General features: G+C 52.8%; 2 protein-coding genes across 53 annotated transcripts in view; one reads left to right on the top strand and one right to left on the bottom strand.

Annotated features, from left to right (window-relative positions):
- Nucleotides 1-3,765: 3,765 nt before the first annotated feature.
- Nucleotides 3,766-7,796, bottom strand: PPP1R15A (protein phosphatase 1 regulatory subunit 15A). 3 transcript variants are annotated; one of them, XM_077980596.1, is made up of 4 exons: nucleotides 7,563-7,796; nucleotides 5,693-6,991; nucleotides 5,189-5,563; nucleotides 3,766-4,206 (listed from the first exon to the last, which is right to left on the bottom strand). In XM_077980596.1, exons 2-4 carry the CDS (start codon nucleotides 6,980-6,982, stop codon nucleotides 3,847-3,849), a joined length of 2,025 nt encoding a protein of 674 aa, XP_077836722.1. In that variant the 5' UTR covers nucleotides 6,983-6,991; nucleotides 7,563-7,796; the 3' UTR covers nucleotides 3,766-3,846. The 3 variants fall into 3 exon arrangements, with proteins under 3 accessions (XP_077836722.1, XP_014979982.2, XP_014979985.3); XM_015124496.3 differs by having other exon boundaries at nucleotides 5,189-6,991; XM_015124499.3 differs by having other exon boundaries at nucleotides 5,500-6,991.
- Nucleotides 7,797-11,753: 3,957 nt separating this feature from the next.
- PLEKHA4 (pleckstrin homology domain containing A4) overlaps nucleotides 11,754-22,602 on the top strand; it is a 33,230-nt gene continuing 22,381 nt past the window's right edge. For 12 of the 50 annotated variants that reach the window (XM_077980555.1, XM_028839915.2, XM_028839910.2 and 9 more), the window contains exons 1-8: nucleotides 11,754-12,401; nucleotides 12,856-12,945; nucleotides 15,536-15,643; nucleotides 19,771-19,843; nucleotides 19,953-20,053; nucleotides 20,953-21,062; nucleotides 21,725-21,940; nucleotides 22,270-22,549. In XM_077980555.1, the coding sequence (XP_077836681.1) occupies nucleotides 12,862-12,945; nucleotides 15,536-15,643; nucleotides 19,771-19,843; nucleotides 19,953-20,053; nucleotides 20,953-21,062; nucleotides 21,725-21,940; nucleotides 22,270-22,549 (972 nt within the window). In that variant the 5' untranslated portion in view covers nucleotides 11,754-12,401; nucleotides 12,856-12,861. Of the gene's footprint in view, nucleotides 12,438-12,834; nucleotides 12,946-15,535; nucleotides 15,644-19,770; nucleotides 19,844-19,952; nucleotides 20,109-20,914; nucleotides 21,063-21,724; nucleotides 21,941-22,071; nucleotides 22,162-22,269; nucleotides 22,562-22,602 lie in introns of all 50 variants that reach the window. The other 38 variants (XM_077980563.1, XM_028839905.2, XM_077980540.1 and 35 more) reach the window with 16 other exon arrangements.

The following is a 22,602-nucleotide window of genomic DNA, read 5'->3' as shown; positions in this document are numbered from 1 at the left end:
ACACCTGGAATCCCAACACTTTAGGAGGTTGAGGTGGAAGGATCACCTGAGGTCAGGAGTTCAAGACCAGCCTTGCCAATATAGCAAAACCCCATCTCTACTAAAAATACAAAAATTAGCTGGTGGTGCATGCCTGTAATCCCAGCTACTCTGGTGGCTGAGGCATGAGAATTGCTTGAACCTGGGAAGCGGAGGTTGCAGTGAGCCGAAATAGTGCCACTGCACTCTAGCCTGGGCAAGAGAATGTGACTCTATCTCAAAAAAATAAAATAAAATAAAATAAAGGCCGGGTGCGGTGGCTCACGCCTGTAATCCCAGCACTTTGAGAGGCTGAGGCGGGCGGATCACGAGGTCAGGAGATTGAGACCATCTTGGCTAACACAGTGAAACCCCCTCTCTACTAAAAATACAAAAAAAATAGCTGGGCGTGGTGGCGGGCGTGTGTAGTCTCAGCTACTCGAGAAGCTGAGGCAGGAGAATGGCGTGAACCCGGGAGGCGGAGCTTGCAGTGAGCCGAGATCACGCCACTGCACTCCAGCCTGGGCGGCAGAGCGAGACTCCGTCTCAAAAAAAAAAAAAAAAAAGGAATTTTCACACTACATCGGAAGAATCAGGAGGAACTAGCTGAGCAAGAAGGCTCAGGGTTGGGATCCTCAGGCAGCAGGTAGCACTCATACAAAGGTTTTAAATTAGGTGGAATTAGGTTTGGTTGCCTTGGGGAAATGAAAAGATTATATGGCAGGAGTGGGGATCTCAAACTCCTGACCTCGAGTTAGGGACCAGCCTGACCAACATGGTGAAACTCCGTCTCTACTAAAAATACAAAAATTAGCCGTGCGTGGTGGTGGGCCCCATAATCCCAGCTGTTCAGGAGGCTGAGGCAGGAGAATCGCTGGAACCCGGGAGGCGGAGGTTGCAGTGAGCCAAGATCGCACCATTGCACTCCAGCCTGAGAGACAGAGCAAGACTCCCTCTCAAAACAAACACCTGATCTCAAGTGAGCCATCCACCTCAGCCCACCCAAAGTGCTGGGATTTCTAATTTAAATGATAATAACCCTTCCCAGAACTAAGCTGCTTTTGTGAAGCTAATGAAAGGCCATTAGGTTAGGAGGATGAGAGGAACCTGCGTTCTGTGAAGGTCTAGAGGAAGAGTAATACAAAAATTAGCCCTGCGTGGTAGCTCACACCTGTAATCCCAGGTACTAGGGAGGCTGAGGCAGAACTGCTTGAACCCAGAGGATTGCAGTGAGCTGAAATCACGCCACTGCACTCCAGCCTGGATGACACAGCGAGACTTGGTCTCAAAAAATAAATAAATAAATAAGAATAAAAATTAGAGGTAGAGGTGGGCATAGTGGCTCGTGCCTGTAATCCCAGCACTTTGGGAGACCAAGGCGGGTGGATCACGGGGTCAGGAGTCTCAAACTCCTGACCACCGACATGGTGAAACTCCTTCTCTACTAAAAATACAAAAATTAGCTGGGCGTGTTGGCTCACACCTGTAATCCCAACTACTCAGAAGGCTGAGGCAGGGCCGGGCGCGGTGGCGCAAGCCTGTAATCCCAGCTCTTTGGGAGGCCGAGACGGGCGGATCATGAGGTCAGGAGATCCAGACCATCCTGGCTAACAAGGTGAAACCCCGTCTCTACTAAAAAATACAAAAAAAACTAGCCGGGCGAGGTGGCGGGCGCCTGTAGTCCCAGCTACTCAGGAGGCTGAGACAGGAGAATGGCGTGAACCCAGGAGGCGGAGCTTGCAGTGAGCTGAGATGCGGCCACTGCACTCCAGCCTGGGCGACAGAGTGAGACTCCGTCTCAAAAAAAAAAAAAAAAAAAAAGAAGGCTGAGGCAGGAGAATCGCTTGAACCCGGGAAGCGGAGGTTGCTGGTGTGCCGAGATCTGCCATTGCACTCCAGCCTGGGTAACAAGAGTGAAACTCCGTCTAAAAAAAAAAAAAAAAAAAGCCGGAAGTGGTGGTGCACGCCTGTGGTCTCAGCTTCTTGAGAGACTGAGCCAGGAGAATTGTTTTTTGGTTTTTGGGTTTTTTTTTGGTGGGGGGAAGGGGACGGACTCTTGCTCACTGAAAGCTCCGCCTCCCGGGTTCACGCCATTCTCCTGCCTCAGCCTCCTGAGTAGCTGGTACTGCACTCGCCTACCACCATGCCGGGCTAATTTTTTTTTTTTTTTTTTTTTTTTGTATTTTTGGTAGAGATGGGGTTTCACTGTGTTAGCCAGGATAGTCTCGATCTTCTGACCTTGTGATCCACCCACTTCGGCCTCCGAAAGTGTTGGGATTACAGGTGTGAGCCACCGCACCCAGCCAGGAGAATTGTTTTAACCTGGGAGGTGGAGGTTGCAGTGAGCCACGATGTCGCCACGGCACCTCAGCCTGGGCAACAGAGTGAGACTCCATATCAAAAAAAAAAAAAACCAAAAAACAGTATATAGAATAATTACCCTATTATAGCATTTATTTCATGAGCATTGTTTTAAGTTTTAACTCCTTTGAGGCCTTACAATCCCAGAAGGTATGTACAATTGTTAGTCACCTTACAGATAAGGAAACTAGGTCTATGGACACAGGGCTTATCAGTGTGAAATCAGGCTGTGACAGCAATCATATAGGGTAGTTGCAGGAGATTAGAAAATTCCAGGCAGCAGTTTCACATGACCAGAATAGCAACAGCAAACTTGAAATAGCTACAGTAACTGTGGGTTGATAAGATTCCAAAAAACCAGGCTGTAGGCCAAGTAGACTAAGACCGACTAGACCTAATATGGTGCTGGGTCTGACCTCGGTTTCCCGTAGGACCTCATTGTATGTTCATTAACACAGTCACACACCCACCAACATCATGATAGTCCTAGGAACACCCATATTTGGTATAAAGATGGGTGGCACCTCAGTTCTAAGAAATCTCCATCTTTTTCCAGGAATGCTCATGAGTGTTTTACCCCTTGGTTAAAAAAATCCAAAAACGGCCAGCGTCATGGCTCATGCCTGTAATCCCAGCACTTTGGGAGGCCAAGGTGGGTGGATCATGAGGTCAGGAGTTCGAGACCAGCCTGATCAACATAGTGAAACCCTGTCTCTACTAAAAATACAAAAATTAGCCAGGCGTGGTGGCACGCGCCTGTAATCCCAGCTACTCAGGAAACTAAGACAGGAGAATCGCTTGAACCCAGGAGGCAGAGATTGCAGTGAGCCAAGATCGCACCACTGCACTCAGGGCTGGGCGACAGAGCAAGACTCCATCTCAAAAAAAAACAAAACAAAACTATAGGCTGGGCACGGTGGCTCATGCCTGTCATTCAGCATTTTGGGAGGCCAAGGCAGGTGGATCAGGAGGTCAGGAGTTTGAGACCAGCCTGGCCAACATAGTGAAACCATGTCTCTACTAAAAATACAAAAATTAGCCAGGCGTGGTGGCGCGCACCTGTAGTCCCAGCTACTCGGGAGGCTGTGGCAGGAGAATCACTGGAACCCGGGAGGCAGAGGTTGTGGTGAGCTGAGATCGCGCCATTGTACTTCAGCCTGGGCAACAGAGCGAGACTCAGTCTCAAAAAAAAAAAGAAAAAGAAAACTATAAAACCCACCAGCTGTTAGGTTCAAAAGCCTCAGGATGAGTGGAAGCAAATTTGAGGAAAAGCAGTTTATCCCCCAATGAAGTGCTTTGTTTTATGCTATTCTCTTCCCAGCTACCTCGGGGACCTGTGAAAACAGAATGCTGTCCGTTTCTGACACACACACAGACCCTGCTTGCTACAAATCAAAAGGCTTTATTCCTTATACAAACCCACACTTAGAAAAAATAGTTAATAAATTATAGGCAAACCAGTTGGTCTTAGCCACGCCTCCCAAAGAGGTCCAGGGGAGCCGTTGCTGCACCAGGAGAGGGGGAGGATGTGGCAACAGCTTGGCTCAAGGGCGTGGCCTGGACTGGGGACAAAGGGACAGAGGAGGAAGGCAAGGTCTGGGTGAGGGCAGGGATGGGGGCTAAAGGTGGGTTCCTGAGGCGTGCCCAGGCTCTGGCCCGGGCAGCAGGGGTGAGGCAGGGGCTCAGCTCCTCCTGGGCCAGGGCGATACGGCGTGCAAAGCGGCTCCGATCCCGAGCAAGCTGCTCCCAGGGGCCCTGGCGGGCGGCCTGGGCCGGCCCTGCCCAGACAGCCAGAAAATGGACAGTGACCTTCTCGGAGAAGTGCACCTGGGGGCAGACACCGGGACACAGGCAGGAGAGGGACACAGCCACGGGAATCCGGATGGGGAAGAGAGAGAGAGAAGCAAACAAAAATTAGTTATTACACAAAAATGCTTTCTATCTGGCTAGTCACTTGCCTGTCACTGTCATGGGATTTTCCATCTGACTCACTGAAGGCAGAGATGGTTTCCTGGGGTTGCTGTGAGCCACAGCTGCTCCCTCCTCCCCCAGGGGCCTGGCCTCTTACAAGAGATTGCGTGACAGTGTACACAGCCCTCCCCATAGAAATGACACGCAATCCTCTGCAACATACAGGGACCTGGAGTCTCAGCCTCCAGCCCCTTCCTCTCCCAGACTCAAGAATCTGGGCTCTCGGCCAGACGTGGTAGCTCATGCCTGTAATCCCAGCACTTGGGGAGGCTGAGATGGGCAGATCACGTGAGGTCAGGAGTTCAAGACCAGCCTGGCCAACATGGTGAAACCCCCATCTCTACTAAAAATACAAAAAAATTAGCTGGGTGTGGTGTCGTGTGCCTGTTATCCCAGATACTCCAGAGGCTGAGGCACGAGAATTGCTTGAACTCGGGCTGCAGAGGTTGGCAGTGAGCCAAGATCGCGCCACTGCACTCCAGCCTAGGTGACAGTGCAAGACTCAATTTTAAAAAAAAAAAAAAAAGGCCGGGCACGGCGGCTCATGCCTGTAATCCCAGCATTTTGGGAGGCCGAGGTGGGAGGATCATGAGGTCAGGAGATCGAGACCATCTTGGCTAACACGGTGAAACCCCTTCTCTACTAAAAATACAAAAATTAGCCGGGCAAGGTGGCGGGCGCCTGTAGTCCCAGCTACTCGGGAGGCTGAGGCATGAGAATGGCGTAAACCCGGGAGGCGGAGCTTGCAGTGAGCCGTGATGGCGCCACTGCACGCCAGCCTGGGCGACACAGCGAGACTCCGTCTCAAAAAAAAAGAATCTGGGCTCTCAGCACCCACCTTTCTGGCCTTTAGGGGAATCTTGGGGTCCAGATCATGGGTAGGGGTTTCTGGGCGCTTGAGCCGCCTCTGCAGTCGGAGGGGCAGTCTAGGAGGAGTCCAGGGAGGTGGTGGCTTCTCTCCAGGTACATAGATGGCCACTCGGAAGGGGCAGGGCTCAGCTTCTCCCCAGTCCTCAGCAGCTTCCTCTTCCTCTGTCTCCTTTCCAGGTCGGTATACCCAGCCCCTGAAGTGGGCACTCTGGGCCGGGTGGGAGGGATGTGGGTCTGACTCAGCTTCTCCCATGGCTGCTTCTGAATCATCTTCCTTACCCTCACTATCCGCATCCTCATCTTCCTCCTCCTCCGTGTCCTCTCCTGGCCGATACACCCAGGACTTCAAGAAAGCACTTGGAGGGGGTGTGGAAGTGGAAATTTCAGCTTCTCTTTCATCCTCAGCTGATCCTGTATCACTGTCCTCATCTTCCTCCTCCTCCGTGTCCTCTCCTGGCCGATACACCCAGGCCTTCAAGAAAGCACTTGCAGGGGGTGTGGAAGTGGAAATCTCAGCTTCTCTTTCATCCTCAGCTGATCCTGTATCACTGTCCTCATCTTCCTCCTCCTCCGTGTCCTCTCCTGGTCGATACACCCAGGACTTCAAGAAGACACCTGTAGCAGGAGTGGAAGAGGAAGCCTCAGCTTCTCCCTCTTCCTCATCTGATCCAGAGTCACTGTCCTCATCTTCCCCATCTTCCTCTTCCTCCGTGTCCTCTCCAGGCCAATACACCCAGGCCTTCAGGAAGGCACTTGAGGGGGGGATGCAGGGAGGACACTCAGCTTCTCCATCCTTCTCAGCTGCCCCCAAAATCTTGACCTCACCCTCCTCTTCATCACTGGGTTGGCACCACCAGGACTTGAGCTGGGGCCTTTGGGCTGGGGCTGAGGAGTGTGGCCCTGGGGCAGCTTCTCCTTTCCCAGCTTCTTCGTGTGCCTTTTCTTCCTTCTCCTCAGACGCCTCTCCTGAACGATACTCCCAGGCCCTGGGGTTGGAGCCTGAAGATGGGGGGGACACGGAGGTCTTCCTGGCTCCTTTACTTTTTTCTATTCTTCTTTCGTCCTCCGTGGCTTGATTCTCTTCCTCCCCTGGGCAAGACACCCAAGTGCTGGGCTTGGATCCTGGAGACAAGGCAGAAGTAGAGGTTCTGCGAGTTTCTTTCTTTACAGCTTCTTCATCGACCTCTTCCTCCACTGCTGGACAACACTCCCGGTGTGACAGAGGATAAGAGAACTTGTTAACTCCCTCCTCTTCAGCAACTCCCTCTTCCTCAGCTTTCTCCTCCCCTAGGTTCTTATCAGAACCTTGCAGCGTCCTTATCAGAAGGCTGGGAGACAGGGGAGCAGGCTGGCCATCTGCAAATTGACTTCCCTGCCCTCTAGGGACGCTGGTTGCTTCTCGCTCACTATATATGTCATCATAATCATCCAAAAGTCCCCAGGCTTCAGGAAGGGAACTGCTGGTTTTCAGGCCCAGTGTTTCTCTGTTCTCTCCAGGGCCTGCACGGTCTTCAGCCTCCTCATCAAGGCATCTGCCGCAAGGGATATGGGGGGTTGCCAGAGGAGTCCTGGCTTCTCCCTCCAGGCCAGCTTCTACCAGAGCTACTCCTTTTACTGCCTCCACAAGCCAGGGCTCTGGAGGTCCCAGGCCCCTCAGGCGGCTCCAGGCCCGGCTGAGGAGGCCCATCACTGGGGACAGGAGGAAGAAAGGGTGGGCATCCCTCCATGGGGTAGCCTGATGGGGTGCTTGGCCTGGGGCCATGTGTCTGGGCTGGAAAAGGGGGAGGAAAAAAATAAAGTTTAGGGGCCATTTAGGGGATGGCATCCGGGCATGACTATGAGTCATAGCAACAGAAATAGTAACACAACTATTGTCAACAGCAACGCAAGAGTCCCAAATTCCTTTCTGATCTCAGCCACGCCCATCTCTGCCTCTTGGCTCTGTTCTCTCTCATCTCTCAATAGCCAGGAGTCTGAGCCCCTAGTTCTTCCTTAGATCCAAGGGTCCAAGCCCCCAGCCCCCTCTTTCTTCAGACGCAGAAGTCCCAGTCCCAAGAACCAAGAACAAAAGTCTTTTGCTTGCTTCCCTTGGCGACAAAGTCATAGTCCCTCCCTAGCTCTCTCATCCTGCTGAAGATCAAACCCTCACACCCTCCTCCCTTGCAGACTCAAACATTCTGACCCGACCCCCCACTTGCTAGATGATTCCTTCACGGGGACCCAAGAATCTGGCTTCCAGATCCCTCCTCCCTCAGGCTCCGGACTCCAGGGTCCCAATCTCTTCTTCCTAAATCCAGGTCTCCAGCCCCGTGGGGACCCAGGCGTTCCGACCCCTTACTCACCGGTGGGGGGCTGCGCGTCACCCCGGGGGCAGGAGCGCCGGCTCGGTCTGCCAGAAGCGATCACAGGTCCTGACGATTAGGAAGGCCAGCGCGTTCATCTCACCCTCAGGCGTCGGGCTCCAGGGAACTCAGAGTATCTCCGGCTGCCTCAAGCGCAGTGGCGACAAGCGGGCGCGGGGTCCTGCGGCGTCTTGCATACGATCAACAACTTGGACAGGAACCAACACGATGAGCGCAAGCGTAGGCCACGACGCGTTTATATTCTACAGCGCCTGGCGTGCTGACGTCACGGGGAGAGGCGGGGTTTCGAGACCACAGCCCGAAGGGTGGGAAGTGAAAGACTGGACTTCTCGCGGAGATTCCAGCCTTTGTAACGTCTCGGCGGAGTTTCCGAGCGTGACCACGCCCCCCCAACCAGCAAACTGTCAATCAAATGCGTGGTCCTGCTTCAGCAGCGAGCCGGTTCTCTCTTAGCTGAGGGCCAATGCCTTCCCACCCAAATTTATTTATTTGTGTATTTATGTATTTATTTACTTATTTATTTATTTAGGTTCGTTAGTTATTTTGAGGCGAGTTTTGCTCTTGTTGCTCAGGCTGGAATGCAATGACGCTATCTCGGCTCACCGCAACTTCCGCCTCCGGGGTTCAATCTCCTGCCTCAGCATCCCGAGTAGCTGGGATTACAGGCAGGTGCCACCACGCACGGCTAATTTTGTATTTTTTGAGCAGAGATGTAGCTTCTCCATGTTGGTCAGGCTGGTCTGGAACTCCTGACCTCAGGGGATCTGCCCGCCTTGGCCTCCCAAAGTGCTGGGATTACAGGCGTGAGTCACCGCGTCCGACCTATTTATTTATTTATTTATTATTTATTTATGTATTTTTCTGAGACGGGATTTCACCATGTTTGCCAGGCTGGTCTCGAACTCCTTACCTCAGGTGTTCTGCCTGCCTCGGCCTCCCAAAGTGCTGGGATTACAGGCGTGAGTTACCGCCCCAGGCCTATGTATTTATTTATTTTATTATTATTATTATTTTGAGACGGAGTCTCGCTCTGTCACCCAGGCTGGAGTGCAGTGGCCCGATCTTGGCTCACTACAAGCTCTGCCTCCCGGGTTCATGGCATTCTCCTGCCTCAGCCTCCCGAGTAGCTGGGACTACAGGCCCCTGCTACCATGCCTGGCTAACTTTTTGTATTTTTAGTAGAAGCAGGTTTTCACCGTGTTAGCCAGGATGGTCTCAATCTCCTGACCTTGTGATCCGCCCGCCTCGGCCTCCCAAAGTGCTGGGATTACAGGCGTGAGCCACCTCGCCCGGCCTGTTATTTATTTATTTTTTTGAGACAGAGTCTCGCCCTGTCACTGAGGCTGGAATGCAATGGTGCGATCGGCTCACTGCAGCCTCCATCTCCTGGGTTCAAGCAATTCTCCCGCCTCAGCCTCTGAGTAGCTGGGATTACAGGCATGCACTACCACACCTGGCTAATTTTTTGTATACAGACAGGGTTTCGCCATGTTGCCCAGGCTGGTCTTGAACTCCTGAGCTCAGGCAATCTACCCACCTTGGCCTCCCAAAGTGTTGGGATTATAGGCGTGAGCCACTGCACCCGACCTATTTATTTATTTTTTGAGACAGAGTCTCACTTTGTTGCCCAGGCTGGAGTTCAGTGGCGCCATCTCGGCTCACTGCAGCCTCCACCTCCCGGGTTCCAGTGATTCTCCTGCCTCAGCCTCTGGAATAGCTGGGATTACAGGAGTGTGCCGCAATGCCCAGGTAATTTTTGTATTTTTAGTAGAGACAGTGTTTTGCCACGTTGACCAGGCTGGTCTTGAGCTCCTGACCTCAGGTGATCTGCCCGCCTTGGCTTCCCAAAGTGCTGGAATTACAAGCATGATCCACTGTACCTGGTCTCCTACCCCAATTTAGCCCAAAGGCCCAGCCTACAGCCCCCCATTTTCTTTCTTTCTTTCTTTCTTTCTTTCTTTCTTTCTTTCTTTCTTTCTTTCTTTCTTTCTTTCTTTCTCTTTCTTTCTTTCTTTTCTTTCTTTCTTTCTTTCTTTCTTTCTTTCCTTCCTTTCTTTCTTTTCTTTTTCTTTCTTTCTTTCTTTCTTTTTCTTTCTTTCTTTTTCTTTCTGTCTCTCTCTCTTTCTTTCCCCCCTCCTTCCCTCCTTCCTTCCTTCCTTTCTCTCTTTCTCTCTCTCTTTCTTTCTCTCTCTCTCTGTCTCTCTCTCTCTCTTTCTTTTTTTCGAGACGGTGTCTGGCTCTGTCACCCAGGCTGGAGTGCAATGGTGTGATCTTGGCTCATTGCAACCTCCACCTCCCAGGTTCAAGCAATTCTCCTGCCTCAGCCTCCCGAGTAGTTGGGAGTACAAGAGCTCGCCACCATGCACAGCTAGAGTCTCCTATTTTCACAAGCAGTTGGTTTCCTCCCTGAGTGTGAGGGTGTCATTGTTCCCATTTCACAAATGGGGAAACAGGCTTGAAAATGAAACCACTTGACTAAGATAGTCACAGCAGAGTCCAGATTCCTTGCAAATGAGAATGAAGATGTAAGCACTATGAGATCAGGCACTTTGCTAGGCTCAGTGCTTTTAAAAAAATAATAATTAATTTAGGCCAGGTGCGGTGGCTCACGCCTGTAATCCCAGCACTTTGGGAAGCTGAGGCGGGCAGATCACGAGGTCGAGATTGAGATCATCCTGGCCAGCATGGTGAAACCCTGTCTCTACTAAAAATAGAAAAATTAGGCCGGACGCAGTGGCTCATGCCTGTAATCCCAGCACTTTGGGAGGCTGAGGCAGGCGGATCACAGGGTCAGGAGATCGAGACCATCTTGGCTAACCCGGTGAAACTCTGTCTCTACCGAAAATGCAAAAAAAAAAAATTAGCCGGGCGTGGTGGCGGGCGCCTGTAGTCCCAGCTACTTGGGAGGCTGAGGCAGGAGAATGGTGTGAACCTGGGAGTTGGAGCTTGCAGTGAGCCGACATCTTTCCACTGCACTCCAGCCTGGGCAACAGAGCAAGACTCCGTCTCAAAAGGAAAAAAAAATGAGTTGGGCGTGGTCACACGTGCCTGTAGTCCCAGCTACTCAGGAGGCTGAGGCAGGAGAATCACTTGAACCCAGGTGGCGGAGGTTGTAGTGAGCCGAGATCGCGCCACTGCACTCCAGCCTGGCAACAGAGCTAGACTCTGTCTCAAAAAAAAAAAAAATATTCACTTTCTAAATAGAGACAGGGTCTCACTATGATGCCCAGGCTGGTCTTGAGCTCCTGGTCTCAAGTGATCCTCCTGCCTTGGTCTCCCAAAGTGCTGGGATTACAGGCATGAGCCATTGAGCCCGGCCAGGGTTCACTGCTTTCTTCTCAGTGACTGCAACAGACAGTGCCTGCACATAGTAGGTGCTCAACAGATGCATGGTGAATGGTGGTTAAACCAAAAGCTTGGATTCCTTCCTGGTCACAGGCAAAAGGCTCCACTCCTGGGTTTCATCTGCTTCAAGCTTAGGCAATAGCTCTGCCTCCACAAACCACAAGTCTGCCTGGGTGGCACTCTTCATGCGAGTGGGGGCGCTTCTGCTACAAGTTCCAGGCCCGGGGTGACAGTTCCAGCCCCCAGCTCTCCTCCCCTACCTATGGATGCATAATCTTGTTCCTCAAAATATACCAAGGAACCATGTCTCTCTCCTGAGGGAGTTGTCCTCAAGTCTAGAAGAGAATTCTCACCTGGATCTGAGGTGGAGGTTTGGAATTCTCCATTTCACCCTGCCCTACTGGGACCATCCCCTTTTCTCCCTAGGGGACCTGGACAGACTATCCCTGGCCCCTTCCAATCACAGTCATGTTTCCAGACTCCCAGCTCATTCACGACTCAGGAGTCCTGACTCCTAGCTCAGACCTTCTGGGGCACCCAGGTGTCTCGATCCCTAACCCATTCCCTGCAGGGCTTTGGAAGTCTGAGTCCCCACCCCTTGCAACACACAAACCTCCTCCGTGTAGGACACCAGTGGCCCCGGTCCCCAACCACAGCAGCAAACCCACGGGGGCTCTGGAGTGCAGGCCTCAGGTCCAACTCTCCAAACACTGAGAAGCCCCAACCTTGGTCCTTAAGGGACCTAGGAATTGGGGGACCCAAGCCCCTCCCCTCAGCTGTGGGGGCAGCTGAGCCAGGGGTCAGGCTGTAGTGGGGAGGCCAGAAGGGGCGGGGACAGCCGGGATTGGGAGGGGAGAACAGCAGCGTGGGCGGCTGGCAGAGGCAGGGAAAGACCAGCAGAGAGGAAAGAGAAACTGGGAGAGGGAGGAAGGGAGAAAGTGAGAAGGGAAATCGGAAAGAGAAAGGGGAGGAAACGGCAGACGTGGAGAGTCAGAGAGAGAGACAGAAAGAGGAAGAGACTGAGTGTGAAGGAGAGAGGACACGGGATGACAGAGAGAGAGAGAGAGAGAGAGAGAGAGCGCGTGAATGAGATAGAGACTTAAAGAAGAGACCCTGTGAGTCTGTCAATCAAAGATTTGGACAGAAACGGAAAGATTGGAGAGAGAGATAGAGGGAGAGAATGAGTGAGAGAGAAACTGGAAGAGACAGAGATCAGAGAGAGGAGAGACACAGAAAGTGAGACTGGGGAGGGAGATAGTGTAAAACGGAGAGAGAGAGAGAGAGAGAGAGAGAGAGAGAGAGAGAGAGAGACCATAAGAGACGGGAGACAGACAAAAAGTGAGCAGGTGAGGAGAGAGATTGAGAACTATGAGAGACAGCAGCTAAGAGACAAAGGAGGCGGGAGACTGCCTGGGTGCCGCTGCAGCACCCACACCGTCCTCTTGCCCCCTGTCTTTGGGACCCTAGAGCTGGGTAAGTTCCCTGGCTGGGCTGGGAGGGCCTCTCTGGGTGCACATTCCTGCTGCTGCGGGGCTTGGCTTGGGGAGTTGGCAGGGATGCTTTGGGGGCGCATGTGGGAGGGCGGGAGACAGGTAGCCTGGGGCAGCCGGAAGGAGGCAGGGAATAGGGGGTCCTTAAGCTCAGAGAGGGTCAAATTCCTGGCCTGAGTGCAGTGGGGTGGAATAAAGGATTCCCTATTCTCTGGCCTGGGCTGCAGACAGCTGCCCCCTCCCGCAGCTGCCAGGGCCGCCTACCTCTCTTGGCACCACTCTTGGTATGTGGTCACGGGCCATGGCCTCCCCCAGCCCCTCAGTCCCGAAACAACAGGCTCTTTCTCTGCAGCCTCCTCAGACCTCCGAGCCCCTGACCCCATCTCTGTCCCGCACCCGTCACTGCGGAGACACAGCCCCTTTCTTTCTCTCCCCAGCCCTTGATGGAGGGGAGCCGACCTCGAAGCAGCCTGAGCCTGGCCAGCAGCGCCTCTACCATCTCCTCACTCAGCAGCCTGAGCCCCAAGGTTTGAGCTTCCTGGCGGGGATGGGGAGGAAGGTGGGGCTCTGGGCCGCCCATCCCTCTGTTTCCCCAAGGACTCTGGTTGTTAAGGACAAGGATCCTTAGCAACAGGGTCTGCCAGACAGTAAGGTCCCAAATTGCCTACCAGCCGCAGCTAGGAATTCAGAGGCACTCCCAGCTCTGTCCCCACCCTTTGTATTTTCCTAATTCTAAACCAGAGTAACAACCTCCCTTGACCCTGGTTGCTAAGATAAAGCCGCTCCCCAGCCATGAGGCCCCTTGAGTTCTCAGAAGTAGCGGGCTGCTCTTGATTAGTGCTAGAACTTGCTGTCCTATCTCTTGCCATCCAGTCTATCCACTAATGAAATCCTATAAGGAAAGACCCTTCTCTGACGGTGAGACCCAAGGGGCCCCCGGATACTTGCATCCCAAATCGGCATCCCGGCCAAAAGCTTAGGGAGACACTCATTTCTTTTTCCTCCTGCCATTCCACACATGTCCTTTCATGTGTTCGGAGCCCGGAGATCTGACTCAGCCTTGGTCGGTACCACCGCTTCCCAGGAAGGGCATATTGTGGGGACCTGGCTAAGGATGCCTGAGATATCTGTGGGCATCGGGAGACGAGGCTCCATCCGGGCAGGATGGAGGGATTTAAGGCTTCCTCTCCTTGGACTTGGTTGCTAAGGGGTGTGACCGCAGGGCACCAGGGCATCCTTTGATTCACCGGGGACTCAGCGTGAGAGTTCCCCCTGATTATGGGGACCTCCCAGCCCATAGTCCCAGTTCACATCCCAAAAGCCCCTACTACAGCTCTAGCTCTGGTGGCCAAGGGCATCTGCTTCTTGGCAGTGGACCCTTGATCAAGAAATTGCTTCCCTACAGCCTCTTCCTTGCCTCTGAACACCTCCCTCCGCCCATCAAAAAGAGAGTCTCGGCCCGACACAGTGGCTCATGGCTGTAATCCCAGCACTTTAAGAGTCTGAGGCGGGTGGATCACCTGAGGTCAGGAGTTCGAGACCAGCCTGACCAACATGGCGAAACCCTGTCTCTAGTAAAAATACAAAAATTAGCCAGGCGTGGTGGCACGTGCCTGTAATCTCAGCTACTCGGGAGGCTGAGGCAGGAGAATCACTTGAACCTGAGAGGTGGAGGTTGCAGTGAGCCAAGATTGTACCATTGCACTCCATCCTGGCGACAGAGCGAGACTCTGCCTCAAAAGGAAAAAAAAAAAAAAAAAGAGTTTCTCCCAGTCCGGGCAACAAAGTGAGACCCCCTCCTCTACAAAAAGTCAAAAAATTAGCTGGGCATGGTGGTACGTGCCTGTGGTCCCAGCTATACGGGAGGCTGAGGCTGGAGGATCACCTGAGTCCAGGAGGTAATGGTTGCAGTGTTTAGGCCATTGCACTCCAAAGAGGCTGTCTCAAAAAAAAAAAAAAAAAAAAAAAAGAGTCTCTTAACTCTGCAATAAGAACACCTCCCAATTCTGATCTCCAACCTCAGCCCCCACCTTGACCCTTCTCTTTCTTTTTTTTTTTTTTTTTGAGATGGAGTCTCGCTCTGTCGCCCAGGCTGGAGTGCAGTGGTGCGATCTCCGCTCACTGCAAGCTCTGCCTCCCGGGTTCTCACCATTCTCCTGCCTCAGCCTCCCGAGTAGCTGGGGCTACAGGCGCCTGCCACCATGCCTGGCTAACTTTTTTGTATTTTTAGTAGAGACGGGGTTTCACCGTGTTAGCCAGGATGGTCTTGATCTGCTGACCTCATGATCTGCCCGTCTTGGCCTCCCAAAGTGTTGGGATTACACGCGTGAGCCAGTGTGCCCGGACTTACTTTTTTTTTTTTTTTTTATGACAGAGTCTTACTCTGTCACCAAGGCTGGAGTACAGTGGAACAATCTCAGCTCACTGCAACCTCTGCTTCCTGTGTTCAAGAGATTCTTGTGCCTCGGCCTCCCAAGTAGCCGGGACTATGAGCACACGCCACTGTGCCTGGCTAATTTTCATATTTTTAGTAGAAACGGGGTTTCACCATGTTGGCCAGGCTGGTCTCGAACTCCTGGCCTCATGTGATCCTCCCACCTCAGCCCCTCAAAATGCTGTGAGCCACTGCGCCCGGCTGGTCCTTGACCCATTTCTCAGGGCAGCCAAGCGAGAGCCTACGGTTGCCTGTGTCCACCCTCACCGCCTCTCAGGACCATCCTAGGCTCTCCCTGTTCACTTCTGTTTTTATTTATTTATTTATTTATTTATTATTTTTTATTTTTTATTTTTTTATTTTTTTTTTGGAGACGGAGTCTCGCTCTGTCGCCCAGGCCGGAGTGCAGTGGCCAGATCTCAGCTCACTGCAAGCTCCGCCTCCCGGGTTCACGCCATTCTCTTGCCTCAGCCTCCCAAGTAGCTGGGACTACAGGCGCCCGCCACCTCGCCCGGCTAGTTTTTTGTACTTTTCAGTAGAGACGGGGTTTCACCGTATTAACCAGGATGGTCTCGATCTCCTGACCTCGTGATTCGCCCGTCTCGGCCTCCCAAAGTGCTGGGATTACAGGCTTGAGCCACCGCGCCCGGCCTCTGTTCACTTCTGTCCCCTTCTCTCCTCAGAAGCCCACCCGGGCAGTAAACAAGGTCCATGCCTTTGGGAAGAGAGGCAATGCGTTCAGGAGGGATCCCAACCTTCCCGTGCACATCCGAGGCTGGCTTCATAAGCAGGTGGGGTCAGTAGGAGAAGGAAAAGGACACTGGAGTCTGTGCCCCTGACTGTCCTCTGTCTCTCACCTTCCAAGTCCCCAAATAGGCTTTCTTTTTCTTACTATCACTGCCCCCTCCTTATTCTGTCATTGTTTGTTTGTTTGTTTATTTTTAAGACAGTCTCTTCCTGTCACCCAGGCTGGAGGGCAATAGTGTGATCTCGGCTCAATGCAACCTCTGGCCTCCAGTTCAAGTGATTCTCATGCCTCAGCCTCCTGAGTAGCTGGGCTTATAGGCATGCGCCACCATGCCTAGCTAATATTTGTATTTTTGGTAGAGATGGGGTTTTACCATGTTGGCCAGGGTGGTCTCAAACTCCTGACCTCAAGTCAGGAGCCTGCCTAAGCTCCCTAAAATGCTGGGATTAGAGGCGTGAGCCACCACGCCTGGCCCATTCATTCATTCTTTCTTGAGTACTTCTTGGACACTTACAATGTTCTCAATCCCAGGGCACACACCATGCAAATAACACAAACAAGTATTTATAGTACATTCCAGATCAGGTGGAACATGGGTGGATAATAAATTAGTAAATAAATAAATGAACTTGATCATTTCAGATTGCAGGAAGGGCTATGAAGAAGTAACATAGAGGCCAGGTTCAGTGGCGTAACCCCAGCATTTTGGAAGGCCAAGGCGGGAAGATCGCTTGAGCTTAGGAGTTCTAGACCAGCCTGGGCAACATGAACAAACCTCATCTCTACAAAACACACACACACACACAAAACAAACAAACAAACAAACAAACAAAAAAAACCTAGCTGAGTATGGTGGTGTGTGCCTGTAGTCCCAGCTTCTGGGGAGGCTAAGGCAATAGGATTGCTGAAGCCCAGGAAGGTGAGGCTGCAGTGAACTGTGTTCATGTCACTGCATGCCAGCCTGGGCGACAAGTCCCAGCTACTCGGGAGGCTGAGGCAGGAGAATGGCATGAACCCGGGAGGCGGAGCTTGCAGTGAGCCGAGATCGCGCCACTGCACTCCAGCCTGGGCGACAAAACGAAGACTCTGTCTCAAAGAAAAAAAACAAAACAAAAAAAACCCTAAATTATCCAGCATCGTGGCGGGCACCTGTAGTCCCAGCTCCTCAGGAGGCTGAGCCGGGAGAATCGCTTGAACTCGGGAGGCGGAGGTTGCAGTCAGCCGAGATTGTGCCATTGCACTCCAGCCTGGGTGACAGAGCGAGACTTCATCTCAAAAACAAACAAACAAACAAACAAACAAAAAACAGTAAGTGATGGAAAGGAATTTGAGACTTAATTCTAAGTGTTCTTTTTTTTTTTTTTTTTTTGAGACGGAGTCTCACGCTGTTGCCCGGGCTGGAGTGCAGTGGCCGGATCTCAGCTCACTGCAAGCTCCGCCTCCCGGGTTTACGCCATTCTCCTGCCTCAGCCTCCCGAGTAACTGGGATTACAGGCGCCCGCCAACTCACCCGGCTAGTTTTTTGTATTTTTTTTAGTAGAGACGGGGTTTCACCGTGTTTGCCAGGATGGTCTCGATCTCCTGACCTCGTGATCCACCCGTCTCGGCCTCCCAAAGTGCTGGGATTACAGGCTTGAGCCACCGCGCCCGGCCTCTAAGTGTTCTTAATTCTCTGTTTTGAAAAGGGGACTAACGTGATCTGATGTGTAATTTTAAAAGATCATGCGGGCTTCTATGGGAATGGGTTGAGGAGAAGAGGCACACAAGGTTGGAGATAGTGGAGTAGTTCAGGCAGAGGCGATGTGGAGACGCTGAATTTGGGTCATGGCTCAGTGCCACCTTCCTGGCCTGTCTGTGTCTCAGGCTCCAGAATAATTGGACTAAGTCTCTGTAGCTAAAGTCTCTGCCTATATGTGATCCATGTCTCATCCACACCTCCCTAAAACTTCTCAGTCTCCAACGGATAGACGAGAAAACATGAGGGTGGATTCTAGGGGGAAGTGACTTGTTCCAGAGCATAGTTTGAAAGTGGGGGAGGCCAGACGCAGTGGCTCATGCCTGTAATACCAGCACTTTGGGAGGCTGAGGTGGGTAGATCATTTGAGGTCAGGAGTCCAAGACCAGCCTGGTCAACATAGTGAAATCCTGTCTCTACTAAAAATACAAAAATTAGCTGGGTGTGGTGGTGTGTGCCTGTAATCTCAGCTACTCGGGAGGCAGGAGAATCATTTGAACCTGGGAGGCGGAGGTTGCCATGAGCCGAGATCATGCCACAGCACTCCAGCTTGAGCTACAGAGCAAGACTCTGTCTTTTTTTTTTTTTTTTGAGACGGAGTCTTGCTCTGTTGCCCAGGCTGGAGTGCAGTGGTCGGATCTCAGCTCACTGCAAGCTCCGCCTCCCGGGTTTACGCCATTCTCCTGCCTCAGCCTCCCGAGTAACTGGGATTACAGGCGCCCGCCAACTCACCCGGCTAGTTTTTTGTATTTTTTTTTAGTAGAGACGGGGTTTCACCGTGTTTGCCAGGATGGTCTCGATCTCCTGACCTCGTGATCCACCCGTCTCGGCCTCCCAAAGTGCTGGGATTACAGGCTTGAGCCACCGCACCCGGCCTCTAAGTGTTCTTAATTCTCTGTTTTGAAAAGGGGACTAACGTGATCTGATGTGTAATTTTAAAAGATCATGCGGGCTTCTATGGGAATGGGTTGAGGAGAAGAGGCACACAAGGTTGGAGATAGTGGAGTAGTTCAGGCAGAGGTGATGTGGAGACGCTGAATTTGGGTCATGGCTCAGTGCCACCTTCCTGGCCTGTCTGTGTCTCAGGCTCCAGAATAATTGGACTAAGTCTCTGTAGCTAAAGTCTCTGCCTATATGTGATCCATGTCTCATCCACACCTCCCTAAAACTTCTCAGTCTCCAACGGATAGACGAGAAAACATGAGGGTGGATTCTAGGGGGAAGTGACTTGTTCCAGAGCATAGTTTGAAAGTGGGGGAGGCCAGACGCAGTGGCTCATGCCTGTAATACCAGCACTTTGGGAGGCTGAGGTGGGTAGATCATTTGAGGTCAGGAGTCCAAGACCAGCCTGGTCAACATAGTGAAATCCTGTCTCTACTAAAAATACAAAAATTAGCTGGGTGTGGTGGTGTGTGCCTGTAATCTCAGCTACTCGGGAGGCAGGAGAATCATTTGAACCTGGGAGGCGGAGGTTGCCATGAGCCGAGATCATGCCACAGCACTCCAGCTTGAGCTACAGAGCAAGACTCTGTCTTTTTTTTTTTTTTTTTGAGACGGAGTCTTGCTCTGTTGCCCAGGCTGGAGTGCAGTGGCCGGATCTCAGCTCACTGCAAGCTCCGCCTCCCGGGTTTACGCCATTCTCCTGCCTCAGCCTCCCGAGTAGCTGGGACTACAGGCGCCCGCCACTTCGCCCGGCTAGTTTTTTGTATTTTTTAGTAGAGACGGGGTTTCACTGTGTTAGCCAGGATGGTCTCGATCTCCTGACCTCGTGATCCGCCCGTCTCGGCCTCCCAAAGTGCTGGGATTACAGGCTTGACCAACCGTGCCCAGCCAAGACTCTGTCTTAAAAAAAAAAGAAAGAGAGAGAGAGAAAAGAAAAGAAAGCAGGGGAGTCCGGAATCTATGTCAGCACAACCACCATACTTGTAATAGAAGTAAGGCTTCTATTCTATTATATTATGTTCAGAGGGTTTCCAGCTCTCCTTCTTATCCACTCCATCACCCCAAACATGTGTCTCTGTATCTCTGTCTCTCCTCTCTCTCTGGGTCTTTCTCCTGTGCCTCCACCCCACTCCCAGGCTCAAGTGATCCTCCCTCCTCAGCCTCCTGAGTAGCTGGGACTACAGGCATGCGCCACAACATCCGGTTAATTTTTATTCTTTTAGTAGAGACGGGGTTTCGTCATGTTACCCAAGCTGGTCTCAAACTCCTGGAATCAAGTGATCCACCCGCCTTGGCCTCTCAAAGTGCTGGGATTACAGGCGTGAGCCATTGTGCCCAGCCTCACCCCACTCCCTTGATCCCTGCTCTATATCTCTGTTCTTCTCTCTCCAAATTTCTTTCTCTCTCTGGCTCTCTGTCCCCATCGTCACTGCCTTCATCTCTTTTTTTCTGTTTCCCTTTACTCAGGCCCCTCCTCCTATCTCTCTCCCCAGGACAGCTCGGGGCTCCGTCTCTGGAAACGCCGCTGGTTCGTCCTCTCCGGCCATTGCCTCTTTTATTACAAGGGTCAGTGGTTGGCTGGCTTGGGGTGGGAGGGCCCCCCAACCTGCCCTTCTCTCTAGCGTCTTGGCCTCCTGATCCCTGTGTGATCCTTGACCTCAGCCCCTCTTTGCAGACAGCCGCGAGGAGAGTGTCCTGGGCAGTGTCCTGCTCCCCAGCTACAATATTAGGCCAGATGGGCCGGGAGCCCCCCGAGGGCGGCGCTTCACCTTCACCGTGAGTCCGTCCATCCGTGTTGTGCACCAGGCAATGGGAACTGGAGATGAGGGGGGTAGATCCAAGTCCTAACAAGCACTGGAGTATCCATTACTGGAGATAAAAGGTCTTGACAAGGGTCAATTGCATCCTCCTTTGATTTTGTTTTGGTTTGTTTTTTTGTTTGGTTGTTTTTTGAGACAGTCTCACTCTGTCGCCCAGGCTGGAGTGCAGTGGTGCGATCTCGGCTCACTGCAACCTCCGCCTCCTGGGTTCAAAGGATTCTCCTGCCTCAGCCTCTGGAGTAGCTGGGATTACAGGTGCACGCCACCATGCCCGGCTCATTTTTTTATATTTTTAGTAGAGATGGGGTTTCGCCGTGCTGGCCAGGCTGGTCTCAAACTCCTGGCCTCAGTTGATCTGCCCACCTCAGCCTCCCAAAATGCTGGGATTACAGGTGTGAGCCACCACGCCTGGCCAGTTCTTTTCTCTCTTTTCTTTTCTTTTTTCTTTTCTTTTCTCTCTCTCTCTTTCTCTCTCTCTCTTTCCTTCTCTTTCTCTCTTTCTCTCCCTTCCCTTCCCTCTTTCCCTCTTTACTTTCTTTCTTGACTGTCTTGCTCTGTCACCCAGGCTGGCGTGCAGTGACGCAAAGTGCAGTCTTCCCGCCTCAGTCTCCCGGGTAGCTGGGACTACAGGTGCGCTCCACAATGTCCGGCTAATTTTTTGATTTTTTTGTAGAGACGGGGTTGGAAGGAGGTGGCGGGTGGGGGGGTCTCATTATGTTGCCCAGGCTGGTCTCAAACGATCCTCCCGCATCGGCCTCCCAAAGCACTGGGTTTACGGGAGTGAGCCACTGGCCCGGCCTGTCCTCCTTTTTACAAGGCCGGGGAGTCCGGATTCCAAGCCTTCTCTTCCCGCAGGCAGAGCACCCGGGCATGAGGACCTACGTTTTGGCCGCTGACACCTTAGAAGACCTGCGGGGCTGGCTACGAGCGCTGGGCCGGGCCTCCCGTGCGGAGGGGGACGACTGGTGAGTAGAGGTCCAAGCCATGCTCCTGACCTTCCACCCTGAGTCAGTCTAATCACCCCAACTTCTCCCCTTTGGGGCCCTGCCCCCTTGAGTGTCCAATCACTAGTCTTCTAGTTAGGCGCCTCGTCTTCTAGGCCCCACCTCCAGGGAACTTTTCCAATCAGCAAAAGTCTTTCTCCTTTAAGCTCCGCCCACCACCTTGTCCGTCCCCGCTCCCCAGCTGACCCTTCAATCACGCATTCAGCTGTGCCCCAGGAATGATCAATGTTCCACACTCTCGGATTGGCTCCTTCTGAAGTCCCCTGAGCTGCCACCTAAACAATGGCAGGTAAAAGATAGTGTCAGGTTTTTAAAAAAATGTCAGACTATCTTAACCTCTGACATGGCTTGCGCCAATTATCAGGCTGGAAACTGGACTACCTGGCTGAGTCTATCCCATATTCCGGGGCATTGGGTCCAGCAACCTGGATAGACGTTGTGGCCTGGCGCACAGGTCAGTTCCACATTGGAGGCCTCAGTTTCCCCGTCTGAAGAAGGGGACGATGATTTATAGTGCACAGCTTTCCTTTTTTGGGTGCATCCTTGTGTTCTTACCTGTGACAAGAGAATAAGGCTGTTATGAAGTTCGAAGGAGTGATATCTTATCTGTGTCCACTCGCTAGTGGGCAAACCAGATCACCCGCACGGCCCCAGCCCGGGGAGGGCCCTGGCGGCCCCGGTGGTCCCCCGGAGGTGAGCAGCGGGGAAGAGGGGCGCATCTCGGAATCACCGGAAGTGGCTCGACTCTCCAGAGGTCGTGGTAGACCCAGGCTGCTCACTCCCAGCCCCACAATTGACCTCCAGTCTGGACTCCAGATCCGGAGGGCAAGAAGCCCCGAGTGAGTAGGGAGGACACAGGTGGGGGCGTGGCCTAAGTGAAGGGCGGGGCCGGAAACTGGTTGGGGGCGGGCCTTAGCGCTTTCTGCCTGACTGTGTGTGACTTTCTGGGGCTCCCGTGCGGGGGTCACAGCCTGTCGGGGAGAACTGGAGGGGAAGATGCCACAAAGCGGACATTACTGAGAATTTGGACAGTAGAGGAGGATTCTACCCCAGAAGGACAGTAAGACACAGTGAAGTGAGACATGTCCTTGAGGCTGACTTGATGGGTAAGGAGGTGGATGGAGAGGGCTCTAGTTGACTCAGTTCCCCGATTCTCTCCTTCCCACAGCCTGTTCACCCCCCTCTCTCGCGCTCCCTCGCCTCTGAGCCTCCCCCGTCCCCGTTCTGCTCCTGCGCGGCGACCTCCTGCCCCCTCAGGAGACACAGCACCCCCTGCCCGACCTCATACCCCGCTGAGTCGCATTGATGTCCGACCTCCTCTGGATTGGGGCCCCCAACGCCAGACCCTCTCCCGACCCCCCACTCCCCGCCGAGGACCTCCCTCAGAGGCTGGGGGAGGAAAGCCCCCCAGGAGTCCCCAGCACTGGAGTCACGAGCCCAGAACACAGGTGAGCAGAGAGGTGAGAAGGAGGGGACTACATCTCCCATAAGGCCTCAGGGC

Source organism: Macaca mulatta, chromosome 19, assembly GCF_049350105.2.
Source record: "Macaca mulatta isolate MMU2019108-1 chromosome 19, T2T-MMU8v2.0, whole genome shotgun sequence".
Classification (NCBI taxonomy): Eukaryota; Metazoa; Chordata; class Mammalia; order Primates; family Cercopithecidae; genus Macaca; species Macaca mulatta.
This window is presented reverse-complemented; position numbering and strand designations above follow the sequence as displayed.

Excerpts from the sequence above, each read along its gene's own strand:
- PPP1R15A (XM_015124496.3), bottom strand. The coding sequence starts at position 6,982 with ATGGCCCCAGGCCAAGCACCCCATCAGGCTACCCCATGGAGGGATGCC. Across the intron at positions 4,207-5,188 it reads TTCCCCTAAAGGCCAGAAAG|GTGCACTTCTCCGAGAAGGT; the intron begins GTGGGTGCTGAG and ends GTCTGCCCCCAG.